Consider the following 14,408-nt stretch of genomic DNA (forward strand, 5'->3'; position numbering starts at 1 on the left):
TGGCTAACTGAAGAACAAAATGGGACTGTAAGCTTAAAAAGCACTTAGGCATCAGGGGAAATGCACATTTTTGTGGAATGGCAACATGAGCAAATTAGGAATAACACAATGAGTTAGAGTGAGGCCATCTTCCACAAATCACAGCTTTATACCATTCATGAGACAGGACAGCTCTTGGAAGAATAAAAAAGATGTTGATCCAATCAAACTAGCCAAGATAATGGAGCACCCAAAAAGGAATCTTTGATGTAATTTAGAATAATTTTATTGTTTCTCTTTCACTGCAAATGAATGCATAAACCAGTCATCAATAACTTAATGCTTTACTCTAACAAAATAAGCTTTATATTTTCTGCATTAGGCTTGCCAGTAGTTAATGCTGACTCAGGTTAGGCAGACTTCATTATTGACCCAGAAGTCACAGACCCATGTAGAGCAGTGCTATGCACACAAACTCTCTCAGGGTAACCTGCAAACCAACCATATTTGAGGATTTCAGGAGCTGAAGCACAACTCCTGCCAAGCCACAAACAGCAGTTTGAGACTTGTTGCCAAAATGATGGAAGCCCAGACCAGTGTGACTTTGACAAAGTGCAGGCAACACAGGAACACCTTGCAATTCCTCATGAGCCACCCTAGATCATCATACATTGACTGCTTTCATCATTTGTTTTTTCATCATTTTCATGGAGAGGGATTTGTCTGAGACCACTATGGCATGAAAGAATAAAATGCAGTATTGACTCTGTCTCTTCATAGGCACCAAGTACTTGCATCCATTTTCCTGATATTTTTATTTGCCTATGTTATTCAGCAGCAGTGAAACGCAGTGATCCTTCAAATGCAGGTAATAGGACATGACATCAATCACCAAAATTCCTTTGTTAATAAATGTTTTTATTCCTAATAGATGCTTCATTGTTCAACCTATTGTGATTTATCTAGTATAACGGGTAGAAAGAAAAAATACCCACAGCTCCTATGAGAAAGCTGACGCAACTACAATTTCTTCTTAAGATTATTAATCTTAAATGAGTCACAGAAAACTCCTTATTGTGCCTCTAGGGGACATATTAAAGGCTTTCAAAGTTTGTGTGAATTCCAAGGAATTTAAATGGATCAAAAGTTGCTGACATTTATTCATTCTGTAGCAGACAGCACAGTGGTGATTGTTAGCTCCTGAAGTCAGTTGAACAGTCTTCATTATCAGTTGCTTAATTATAAAAAAGATTATATTTTGGATTATGCCCCAAAACACACAACTGCTTCTGAAAAAACAGTAAGACCCCCTGGATCTAGCAGTGACACAAGCATATCAGGTTTATTTCTGTGCTTTTACTTTTCAGCTCTTAGGCATAATAGAATAAATTCTTTCTTCGTGTAATTTATTCTCTTTTTATTCAGTTTGTTCCCATACTAGCCTTTTCCGTAAGAGAAACCTTCTGAAAATACTTCTCATTGGTAACATTCCTAGTATAGATCTTTATAAAGGCAACTGATGTGTTTAGTATTTCATTCATGTGTTCTCCTTTTAGCTTCATGTCACCTGTTCAGTTACCCTCCTTGGAAGTTTGAGGTAGAACAGCAGTACCCCGGTGTGCTGCATGCATATTGCCTTTTTAGCACTTTAATTGACTTGTACTCAGATCCCACTCCTTTCCCTAGATGGCAATGTTTTCATATGAATGAACGGAAAATCAATACTTTCCTAATTATCTTCTCTAGGTTTTAAACAACAAACTGATATTTAATTTATTTCATCAGGAACATAAAGGACAGTACCCTGACCTTCTACTTTCAGCTAATATAAAACTTCATGCTTAGAAGTTAATCTGAAAGTACAATGAAAAGTAAAACATTGTGCATTCAGTACCTGAAGTTGAATTTTTGCCTCTTTGCTGACACTTTTTGTTCTCCATCGTCTTGTGACCCGCTTGTCTTTCTTTGAAATATCTACACAGTTAGCCTACATTACACAAATAGTTAGAAGCGACAAAGTACTATTAAGTTAACACAAGAAACACAGACAGTACAGCAAGTTAGTAAAGAAATGTAGCATTAGACGTCTACAAATTAGAAAGTAAGAAAAAGAAAGCCACTGCCAGGACCCACAACCTCAGCAGTGACCAGCTGTAGCTCCACATACACTTCTATGAATACATGGTATATTTATCTCATTTAGCAAAACTACTAATGTACCTTCCTCATGAGTGCACAATATTTAGGACCATGTCTTGAAATCCTCATGGATTTCTATTCTGGTACTACTCAGAGAAATGTAGAGTTCACTTCTTCCTGAAATCAGTGGTAAGTCTTGTGGTTACTTCATTGAAACTAAACTTCCCAACGCACCAACACCACTGGCAGATTTGTGTACTCAAGAGGACTGAGTGAAAAAGGAAAAAAAGTATTTAGGATTTAGGACCTGCTATTGCTTTCTTGTGGCCAAGAGGAAAACTCACCCTGAACTTGAATGCTGCAAACCTTGGGACCTTTGTACTATTTTCTAGACCATGCAACTGAGAGTCTTTGGGTCTCCACTCCTTAAAAACTTAAAATATCTTACTCAGCACAATAAAAATTCCTTAAATATCATTTCAGTGTATACATGTACTTCTATTGTTAACAGTTCTTAGCTTTGCTCTGCAGATGACTTAATAATTTGATTCTTCCTATTTAACTCAGTTAAGTTGTAATTTTTTGTTTACACATGAAACATTGTTATACATGATTAAGGTACAAATGTAAGGTAAACCTTTCATCCAGGAGTTACTAGAATTTTGGAAAATCTTTCTGAATTAACATACAACATGTTTAAGTTTTCTTTAACATAAAGAACAAATGTTTCAGTGTGATGATTTATGTTCAAGCATACTTACCTGCATATCTGTGAAATTAGGTGCTGACTGAGTTCTCTGTAATATTTCTAAATTTTGAAGAAGTTTACTGAGTTCCACAAGGTTTGATTGACAATGAGCAAGATCTAAATAGGTATAATACAAAAATAAATTAGGTGCTTCAGTTGCACTTTTTTATGTTTTGTCATAATGTCCATCATTGGCACCTTATTTCATTACAAAACTTAAACATCCAAATCCCTAGTAGTAAGGCATCTAAGTAAAAGTTTTATTTATTATTTACAAGAAATGTTGAGCACTTGTTATTTTTATGGGAATCAGCAACAAGGGTGGACCTGAAAAGCTGATCATATTTTAACAATGATATCCATTAAGATAATACAGATTAAGATAAATTTTAAAAGCAATATCCTAAAACTTGCAAAGAGGGAAGTTCCCACCACAACTATCTGAATTACCTGAAATAATTGCCATAATTACCTGAAAAGCTATTTCATGTGCATGTAAAGATGCCATTTAACCACTTTTTACTCACTGTTTCTTATTTTATATCAACAGTAAGTTTTGCTGAAAGAACAAGGGATGAAAAGATAAAGACTAACCTTCTGCACATCTGTCCATCTCTTCAGAATCCTGCAACCAGGCCGCTACTTTACTCTGACCAGTAGTGCAGGTAGCAGGAAGGCTGTTACTGCAAGGTATAGGAGACTGCCAGGGGAGGCTATTTTGCTGCACCTAAGGCATAATAAAATGCTTAAATTTACTGTTGCTATATTGTTCAGTCAGTGTTATGACCACCTACTTCAGAATAAGAAAACAAAATATGCATTATGATTTCAGCAACATCTGTGATGGGACTATATCATTCCTCAAGATGCAAATTTTTCTGAACAGCATGCTGGAGAACCAAACCAAGAACTTCATAAGCAAACCGTGTTTGCTAACCACCAGCTAGAAAAGCTGTTGTTTAAGATGAAGAACACTATCAAACAGTAAAGAAGCAAATTTATCCCTGATAGACAAAGGCAAGTGCAACTGTTGTTAGGATGGCAAATTCTTTGCAAGATCATGCAGCCCATTAATGAAGGCTAAACCATATCATTTTTTCAGCTGCCCACACAGATTTTCACTGGCCATTGGTTCCCACAGCAGAAACTCCTCACTATTGGCATTACAAGCAGAGCCCCCTTAAATTGTCCATGAGCAAGGTCAGTAGGCATGAGCTTTCAACAAAAGAGCATTATATACCTTTCCATCTGACACATTAGCAGCCGGTGATGACTCTGTTGTAGAAGCTGAAGGGAATATATGAAAGCTAGCATCTCTTGGAGATCTCACAATCTCATTCTGACGGTACAACCGGTGGTGGCGTAATTTTGAAACCCATGCATCAAACGAATCCTGTGACTTCACCTGGAAATAGAATCACTATTAAGAAAGCATTCAAAATACTACTTTTCTATACGTACTTTCCAGCTTTATTTTTTTCCACAGTGCATGCAAAGACAGTAAGGATTTTCACCACTTTTTACCTTCAGATGATAGATGTGTTCTTCTGTGTCAAGATCTATTCTACGAGCCTTCTTCTTTATAGACATAACTGATAAACCAACATCAATGCTCCCATGGACTTTGCCTTTCTGTATCTAAAACCAAAAAGCAATGTAAGAAATTGGTAGTATTATGCACTTCTTCACTATATTTAACAGAAAAATATCTGCTGCTGAAATGTTGTCCCGTTTTAGGAACATTTTAAGGTAAAGCCATATTAAAAAATAAAACCTGTAGTCAGAGTAACTAACCACTTACTGTATTTATAGACAAAGTACCTCACAAGAAGTGCTCAGTGCAGAGCCAATTCCAAAGTTAAAGTGTGTCGGTTCACACCAGTACATGGCTACAGGTAGGTGAGAAGCAGAGAAAATTAGACAGTACTCAGCTCCCTGCTGCTACCATTTGATATCGGTATCCAATTTAACTAATTTAATGTTATCCTTTCATATCTTTTGAGTACACTGCAAGCAATTCTTTGCCTTATTCATATATCATAATAATCAGCTCTGACTGACATAAAAATTGAAAAAGAAAAATGAATTATCAGGCTGATCTCACAAGAACTTTCATTAAATAAGTAAATTAGTATTATTTTCATATAAGTAAGAAATGGTAGAATTCTTGAGGACAGAACACAATCAAAACCTTACATGCTTTCCATATACAGATCTCTTTGAATCCATCAACAACTTTCATGAGTGTCCTGTCATAAATATGCCTAGAGTGAGTATGAGATTTAATCACTCAGGCATGCAGAATTCCAGTACAAATGTAAAAATGGTCCTCAATTCTACTTACATCAATTGGTGACTTTGAATATTTCAACATTCCATTATCCAGGACAAAAAACCTCTGAAAGAAAAAAAAAAAAACACTCAAATTATTTCTTAATGAGCAGATGCAATATAAACTGTGTACAAAAATTCATCTGCAAAATAGAAATATTACTCTGTAGCAATTAAGGAATGTTTTGGGGTTGGAAAGGGAGGATAAATATTATTGAATAATTTTCTTGCTTTTTTTGACAACAATTATCTTCTAAGCAAGAAAAACTAGATTCTCTTTTTACAACATTATGTTCTAGGTTTAACTTAACAAACCTTGATAATGAAGGGTATTTTTTTCCTGTTTTCCAGCCAATTCAATAAAACCCTTAAGAAAAACACTGTAGGCTAATTAATAGAAACTCATTCATTTTTTTACAGTTTAACCTAAAGCACTAACCTATGCTAAGATCTAGAACACAGCAAGTCATTATCCTATATTCTCTAAGCTGTCTGACGTGGAAGGAAGGAAAATGCTTTGATAATGTGAACTTGTTCAACCAACACTATGACCAGGGTCAGCAGTTAGATGGGAAAATATCTCCTGAAGATGGTTCTGGAAATTATGTCAGTCGCACAACAGATGGTACCAATATCTCATGCAGGGCAAGAAAACAGTGCTTTCCTGGAGCTTCTTGAGTAAGATGTCAAAACAATGGGAGGGATTTTGGTTCAGGTTTTGTTTTTTTTTAAGTAGGTATGGTTATGAATGGACTTCATAATGACATGATAATCATTTTATATTGCTCTGCTTCTCTTAAGTTACACACACACACACAAAATGACCTTTCCTCACATTTTGTTCCAAAGCTATGCTGCTAAAGCACATACAGAACTGCCAGAATATAACACACAATGTTCGATAGACAAAGAATACTATGGCTTTGCTAGCAGAACCCTAACACAACACATGCTACAATTACTGTCTCTGGAACTCCTCATTGGCCTCACAGCATGAAGTATTGTTAAGGAAGCTGCAGGATACTGAGGCAGCAATTTAAAAATAATAATAATTAAAAAATCTTATTAACCAATCTTCTTCCATAGATCCTTAGGTGAAATGTGAAGCAGAGTAGAGCAGGATGCCAAACTATGAAGCTCTTAATCACATTAAAAATTATTTACACTGGTTAACTGAAAAGCCTGCATGAAAAACAGATCATCAGTAACGATCTCCTTCATAGAACTATTAAAACTGGACACTCCTTGCTCTCCTATAAAGTTCCTTACCAAAAAAGACACTTATCCAAGAAACAACATATCAACAGGGTAGTGTGACACTGCAACAAGTTGACCAGGGAAGCTGTTGCTGCTCCATCCCTGGAAATGTTCAAGGCCAGGTTGGATGGTCTACTGGTCGGTATCCCTGCCCACAGTAGGGGAGGTGGAACTAGATCATCTTTAAGGTCCCGTCCAACCCAAACCATTCCATGATGTTACGAACATAATGCATTCTAAAGGCATGGAAGCAGCAGGTTATTCCATATATTATTATACATGTGATCAATTGTTTGGGGGGGTTTGGGGGTGGGGATGGTTTGTTAGGGTTTTGTTTGTTTGGAGGGGTTTTGGTGCATGTGTTTATGAGTTTGGTTTTGTGGGGATATTTTTGTTTTGTTTTGGAGCATTTTGGTGCATTTGGTGCATTTGGAGCATTTTTTTTTTGTTGTTGGGGGGGTGTTTGGTTGGTTAGTTGGGTTTTTTTTTAAGAGGCTCTCCTTTTCTGTTTTTTCAGTGTTCCAGGTATGTCAGTTTGATGTCTTTTAATCCCCACAAGCTAAATTCAACTACTGGGTATGTTTGGTTGCTGAAACTATAAACTTTAGTTAAACGAAGGAAAACAAAAAAAAAAAAATCTAAGGTAGGTAGGTAGGCAAGCATGCACAAAAATGGTGGCAGGCATATGCGTAAATTAGCATTACATTCACAGAGAAATTAGAAGTGTAATTCATATGAGTCTGGACTGTATGGACCTGAGTAAATCCTACTGTGTTTAGCAAAAAAACGAAGTTAATGCTTTCCCAGGAAAAAAAAACAACATGTAAAACAAATGGTTCCACTATCCTTTGCAGTAAAATGCATTCTGTGCTAGGAGATTTTCCTGCTCCGATTACCCTCAGCTACAAAAAGATGGGTGAGCGCCAATACCGCACATCTTGTTGATAAGTAAAAAAAAAAGGAGGGAAAATGTAATTATTATGGTATAAAATAGTCAAAGGGGTTTAATAACACTACGTTTAGGGCTAACAAGAGGTCAACTTATGCATGGGGAAATGTCTCCAAATTAAGTAAACATAAACAGGAAATTTGGGTTTGAGTTTCTGGGTGTTTCGTTTTGTTTTTTTAAATTGAGACATCTAATGGCAAACTGCATAATTCCACCGCATGCACACAGAGAAGACTGCCATCAAGAAGACAAACAAACTTCAGGGAGAAAGCTGAGCAAACCTTCCCAGTCATTATGCCTAAAGAGGAATGAATGTCTCCCATATGAACACCTTGGGTCCATGCAAAAGCCCCTTAGCTCTCCTATCATGAAGTCCTGTGTACTTTAATGTAAACTCAATGCAATCTTACAGTACGCAGCTACATTTTGTTATAAAGTATTGGAAAGAACAAAATGGATATTGATTAAGCCTCTCAAATCACAAGGCATCTTCTGCATTATTTACAACTTCTGTCTGGATTTTGAATATAGCACTAGGCAGCAGGCACTCCAATTCGGAAGCCATAAGCAAACTAATTCTTTACACAGTTTGAAGAAAAGGTCACACACCAAAACCCTGGGCATTTATTTGACATGCTAATTTCCTCTAGACAAAAGATCCCAACTCATAAAATAAGGTAATAAGCTTTTGACTTTTCTATGAGACATTTACCTTGTGCCAACCTTTTAGAGGCCATTTTCTCTTTTTCAGCATGAAACCTTCATGTTTGTCTGGCTTCTGGACATTGGTCTGACCTATTTTCAGACCCTCAATGATTTCCCAGCTGTCAGGTTCCTGGTGAAAAAATATGAAGACATATTGGTTAATTAGCTGTGCACACAGAGATGAAAAATTGCATTCACATTTAGCACAAGTTCTCCAGAGCAAGACAAAGAGTAAAGGAGGGCTAGACTTTGAAATCAGCCTATGTAGATATCAAAATACATGGCCACTGTATTATGTCCAGCTGTATTTCATTTAGGTTACTTAATACAACATTTTTGGAAGTTTAACCCTTACCAGGTAACTAAGAAGTTGAAGCTTTTAAAAAGGTCTTACACTGTAACTGAACAGCAATCTGAGTGTGGGTCTGAATATGTGTTTACAACAAGGACTGCATCGCAATTAAATAAATACATCCAAATACATGAAAACAGGACCAAATTGTGGCTAAGCTAAATATAAGAAAGATCAGACCTACTACTGGAGGTAACAGTGTGAAAGTGAGGGTGGCTCTGACCAGCTGTTAAGTCTACCTAGAAGGCACCCCACAAATTAGTACTGCACTGTAAGAACAAAAGAGATGGAACAGATTTGCAAGTGGAGTATGGGCAAAATCTAAATATTAAAAATGTACCTTTAGTCAGAGTATTTCTTCTCTTACAAAAAGATGCGATCAGGAAATAGAATGAAGACGAAAGCATACTGTTAAATATATAGATACATATCAACAGTGTGCTTTGTGCTATTCCCTGATCATATCAAATTGTAAATTTTCTAATCTTTAAAGTACAAGCTACATTGATTCTGGATACTCTATTTTTCCCTTAAAAACAGAAAAACAAGCAGAAGAGGTTGATTTGTTGTTCGTTTTGAATGTAGCCAGGTCTTGTCTTCAAAAGCATTTCATGACAAAGCTTCACAGGCTAATTGCCCATTTAGAAATCTGCAGAAGGATTTTTTTTTGTCCCCCCTAGATTCATTTCACTGTATTAAGAGAAATTTACAGGAAAGCTAACTAATTTTCTCTCTAGAGAAAAGAATAGGAACTGTATCATTTCAGACACATCCAGCTGTATGCCTTTCAGGGAGCCAATTAAAGCATACTTCTTGTACATGCCACTTCTTATGTATGATGACTTGTACAACTCAAACTAGACTTATACCATAGTGAACAGCTAAAGAACAGTATTTTTAAAGAGAAAAAGTCATGCCCTTATTTATATCCTTTTGCTACTATTGTAATTAAAAAAATTCTGTACCAACTTAAAAATATCCTACTGCCTGCTCTCTAAGACTCTATTTTACTAATTGTATCCTACCAAATTGTAAACTTGCATTTTCTAGATGGTCTGTCACAACTCCCAGCGATGCTATGAAATGTTACCAGCAATGCTATGAAATGTTACCACGAAAGGAAGTTCATACAGAATCAAACATTTAAAGGGAACAAAAAAATTGTCTCCTACATTTCCCGCAGAACTGTTCAAAGCCTTTTAAAAGGCTGTTCAAAACTGTCAGTCTTTCATAACCCCTTCAGTTACACAGCCCTACAATTTTGTTATTTTGAGAAGGGTGAAAAGCCCTATCCCAAATAATACATACTGCAGTCGATTTTAATAGAAATATTTATTTAGTTTCACTTTCCCTGCATACTATAAACTGGAACTGTCACAGTGCCTTTAAATGCCATGCTCAAAAAAAAACGTGTTTTGCTTGGATGTTCTATTTCAACTACTACAGAAGGAAGCATATATGTATTATTTTTTCCCTACAAAGAAGCACTTGACACTTGAGGGGTGCAAATTAAACTATGAGTCCCCTGGGGTGAGCAGAGAATCTCTCTCTGCAACTCTGCCAACTGATTCTTCAGCATATTGATTTCTCCTTTAGAAGATCAGCTGCAGGCATAAGTCTTTTATCTACGAGATAACACCGGTATTGATTACTTCTCAACTAGAAATCACAGTCTCACATAGCTATTCATTTAAACAAAAGGACAGATACAGAGGGACAAAATGAGCAATTATTCAGTGCAATGTGGATACCTGTCTCCTGCTGCACCAGTGCTACAAGCTGTTCTTTAAAGCACCCTAACAATACCTGACTCTGCCTCATCCCACAGGTTTACTGTGATGAGATATGCCCAATACAAAAGACATTATGCAAGAACAGCCAGAAATGGGAGAAAAACAGAGTGAAAGTGGTATGGTTGAGGAGTCCTCATCCAATGCTGATTCTCAAGTACAATATCAGTAATTTAGGGCTTCTGCGATTCCCTACGTCTTACATGAGAAACAGCTCTGTGCAAAGCAGAGGGGCCAGGGGAACCTAAGCACAACATGGATCTGCATATAACCCAGCTTTTGGGAGTAAGGGAGCCCCTACCAACAGGTTTCTGAACCTCGTCTTTTTGACTGCAAAGTATTTCTTTTCCAAATAAAACAGAACAAACCATTTCATTTTCCCTGGTAGGAACAGAATGTTTCCTTCTGAATTTGTTTACCAGTTCTGTTTCAGAGACTACAGACATTTAATTTCAGATTTTTCTTTTCCATCAAATTTTCCATCACAGCATCCTTGCCTTTTCAGCAACAATCTTTCATAAGAAGTATCTTAAAATGAAGCCTTCTTTATATGATATTAGACTTATTTAGAATCAGTTATTCTAAAAACTGACAAATTCATCCTGGAAGAAACTGACTGCAAAGCACCATACACAAGGCTGCAACTTTCAGGAATTCTTGGGTTTACCCCTACAGTTCTGTTTCCCTTCCTCAGGAAAGAAGTCTCAGCAAGAGATTTTAAATTTCAAACTTTAAGAAACTACCTAAAAGGAATGTCATTAAGACATATTTTTAAAATTAGTATCATTATTGCTTAGCAGCACTTTGGGGCTTGGGTATGGTTTGGTCTACCTTAATAAGAGGATTAGACTGGATCATTTCTCAAAGTCCCTATTAGCCCCATACTCTGAAACTGTAACTTGTCCCTGGGGGCCAGCCATGGGCAAAAAGCCCTAGACCATCACCACCATCAAAATCCTTAATTTTGTTAATTTAATATCTACTAAAGATTGCTGACACCTCTGACACTTCAGCTGGGGAACAGGAAGCTGCAGGACAGGCTCACAATATACTTAATGGTAGAACCATACAAAAAAGCTGTTAGTCAAAGTACAGAGGAAAACTCACCACCTAAACTACTACCCATTTATTTGCTTACCTTGGATAGAGAGATAGGGTCACTTTCAAGGAACTGCTTGCTTAAAGAAGGGTCTGTGCTTCCTGAAGAAGCTTTCCGCTCCAAAATATGAATGCTCTATAAATAAATAGATAGATAGATAAATACTTAAATAAATGACATGGGGTAATTAAAGATGATAACTTATCATTCAGCATTACCTTTCAAAATACGTATTAATTAATGACCAATTATTACACTCCTTATATAAAATATCAGCATCATGGCTCAAAACATACCAAGCACTAGCCATCCACAACATAACTGCACAGTTTGTCTTCTGAGGCAACAAACTGCTCAGACCTTCCTCTCTTTCTTTTCTTATTACTGATTTTTAAACTAATTACTTTGTTCAGCCCAGAAATGACTGAGAACTAAAAAACAAAAAAAAAAAAAGGAAAGAAAAGTAATGCAGTTTTTACAATCAAAGTGCTCATAGCCAGACCTGTTACATTTTCTGCTAAGATAGCAGACACTGAATACACATACCGTGCAGTCAGTACTTCTGAAGCAAACCACTGTACATATGATATTACTACCTCTAACATATTCATTATCACACCTTAGAATTTTGTTTCTGGCTTCTCAACTGAGATGAAGTAACTCATTACATGAGTGTGTTTTAATAGATGAAAGTTGTTCACAGTATCAGTTACAGGGTCTCAGCTGATGGGCTTGCTAGGAAGCATTCATGGAACACAGTAATCTCAAACCAGCATAGCTGGGTTTACATATGACAAAACCATAAAATTTTATATCTTCAGCGCATGGTACAAAAGTGAAATACATGATGTCACAACTAGTTCTGAAAAAAAATGCTATTCTTGAAAGATACCTAAAAATGTCTCCCCATTTCCAGAAATGTTTCACGCATATTTTGCAAAAGAAGAAGCATTTCTTGCTACAGGAGAAAATAACCACATTTTGCCTGCTTGGATCTGCATTTTGCTCTCTGGTGAAATTTTGCTACATTTCATATTACTATTTGGTAAGAATTCTACTACAACATATTATTAGTATCTCTTTAGCATGAAATAAAACTATTTCATTTCCGGAACATTTAGCACAATGTCAAACTTGCAATTGAAATTATCCCCTGAGAAGGGTAACATTTCGCAATTGAAAACAACAATTAAATTTTGTTCACAATATAGCTTCTTTACATTCGTTGCAAAAGAGATTACACAGGTACGAGTGACAGCAGAAACAATATGGGAATAGAAAAATACATGCTAACAGCAGAGTAAATATTGTTGTTTATACAGATAACTAAGTACAGAAGGATCATAAACAAAACAATGAAAATAAACACAGCTATTCATATAAATGTGTATATAACACAGACCACATCTTGCTGCAGAACAACACAGAGGCCTTCATCGTTCTTTCTCAGTTTGCAACTGTGAATGAGATCAGAAAAACAGGGGTATTTCTTTGTTGTCGGTGGAGATTAATAAGCATCCTTGACACTATGCAACAATAATCAGTATTTATTTTCAGTTTTAATTTAATTTTACACTGACGGATGTAGAAAAGCAGCAGTATTACCTGCCACAGTCCTCAGGGCCAACCAGAAAAGCTTTGTCACCTGTGCTTTGAAATCTTCTGTTTTATCAAAGAAAGACCAGTCTTATAACTTAGCCCAATGTCTATAAATAGTTACCTGAGAAAAACATTTGTATTTATGTAACACAAGTTCCTATAGTACATGTCAAATAATTTTATATGCTTGCTTCAACTGAGCTCACTAATAATGAACTAAGATAAGGTTTTCTCACTGAATAGATGACATGCTATTTATGTACACAGTATCACGTTTAAACAATATACAAGCAAGCCTAAATCTGATCCTTCAAGGAAGATTGAAATGCTGCTTCATTAGCATAATCAGGGCGATTCCCAACTTTCTTGCCAGTTTTGTCTGGCAGGCAGGAATCCCTCCATCTTGAGATGGAGCAATGCCCAACACACATGTTCTGAAGGTCCCATATGTAGCAGCCGGTGCAGTTTGTTGTTACATAACTGCAATTTCATTTTTTACAATATTTAGAGTGGAGTAACCCAACAGCCCTTAGCTTGCCAGATTTCCAGTGACATTTTCAATCGCATGGTTTTAACACAGTGGGGTTTTGTGCTTTTTTGGGTTTGTTTTTTTTTTTTAATCAGCCCTCAGCTCCACTTCAGTTGAGAAACACATTATTAGCTAACAGCACTTCAATGAATGCTGGCTTACTCAATTATTTGTTTGGAAATAAGAAAATGAACACTTTTAAAATAAAATTGCTCCTTCAGGAAGTGTTGTCTGCAAATGTCTGCTTTTCAATTCTTTTCTGACCACTACTGCACTGACAAAAAAAAGGTCTTAAATTTGTGAGATCTCTAGCATAGTATAAAAAGACATTAACTGATGCAAAATGTTTTCCATTAATGCATGTTATTTTTCTACAAAATTATAGCTAGAAATCACACAATTATTAGACATTTTGAGAAGCAGCTATTTTTAATTATGCAGGAGTTTAGTTAGCATCACAGGAACAAAAATTATTTAGATCTTGAAGTTATTATTGAGGGATTTTGTTTCGTTTTAACAAGGAAAACTAGTGTTGGTAAAAGAAGCAGTTAAAAAGAAGCTAATGAGAAGAAAAGGAAGAAAGAGGCAGATCAATACAGCTTCTGAGTTTTGTTTATAAATGAACAGAAAAATGAGCAATCCACTAATCTAGGCCTATCAATTAACTGGTACTCTCACTCCTCTTATCCCAAGAATACAAGCAGACAAACCAACCTCTGCATTGCTCCATTCCAGACTTCTCTAATGTCACATAGGATCACCTGTCAGTTATAGCTCGCTTGTCCTGGAGAAAAACACCAGCCCCATCAAATTCTGTGTGCTCTTGGACATTAATTCAGTAAGATTACAAGTTTAACTGAAATTGCTCTGTAAATCCATTGCTAAATCTTACTCCTAATTACAATCATTCCTTCAGCTTTGAGATTATTCA

The 14,408-nt window shown here is 36.2% G+C and overlaps 1 protein-coding gene across 6 annotated transcripts in view; it reads right to left on the minus strand.

Moving 5' to 3' along the window:
- OSBPL6 (oxysterol binding protein like 6) overlaps positions 1-14,408 on the minus strand; it is a 96,882-nt gene that overhangs the window by 26,206 nt on the left and 56,268 nt on the right. For 4 of the 6 annotated variants that reach the window (XM_057411696.1, XM_057411692.1, XM_057411694.1 and 1 more), the window contains exons 3-10: positions 11,389-11,484; positions 8,116-8,238; positions 5,211-5,264; positions 4,391-4,504; positions 4,107-4,271; positions 3,461-3,593; positions 2,880-2,983; positions 1,874-1,966 (exon numbers count right to left, since the gene is read on the minus strand). In XM_057411696.1, the coding sequence (XP_057267679.1) occupies positions 1,874-1,966; positions 2,880-2,983; positions 3,461-3,593; positions 4,107-4,271; positions 4,391-4,504; positions 5,211-5,264; positions 8,116-8,238; positions 11,389-11,484 (882 nt within the window). The remainder of the gene's footprint in view (positions 1-1,873; positions 1,967-2,879; positions 2,984-3,460; positions 3,594-4,106; positions 4,272-4,390; positions 4,505-5,210; positions 5,265-8,115; positions 8,239-11,388; positions 11,485-14,408) is intronic. The other 2 variants (XM_057411695.1, XM_057411693.1) reach the window with 1 other exon arrangement.

The sequence above is a fragment of the Pezoporus wallicus genome, unplaced genomic scaffold, assembly GCF_028554395.1.
Source record: "Pezoporus wallicus isolate ANWC-B61680 ecotype Strahan unplaced genomic scaffold, APGP_CSIRO_Pwel_v1 contig_6732, whole genome shotgun sequence".
NCBI classification, from domain to species: domain Eukaryota; kingdom Metazoa; phylum Chordata; class Aves; order Psittaciformes; family Psittacidae; genus Pezoporus; species Pezoporus wallicus.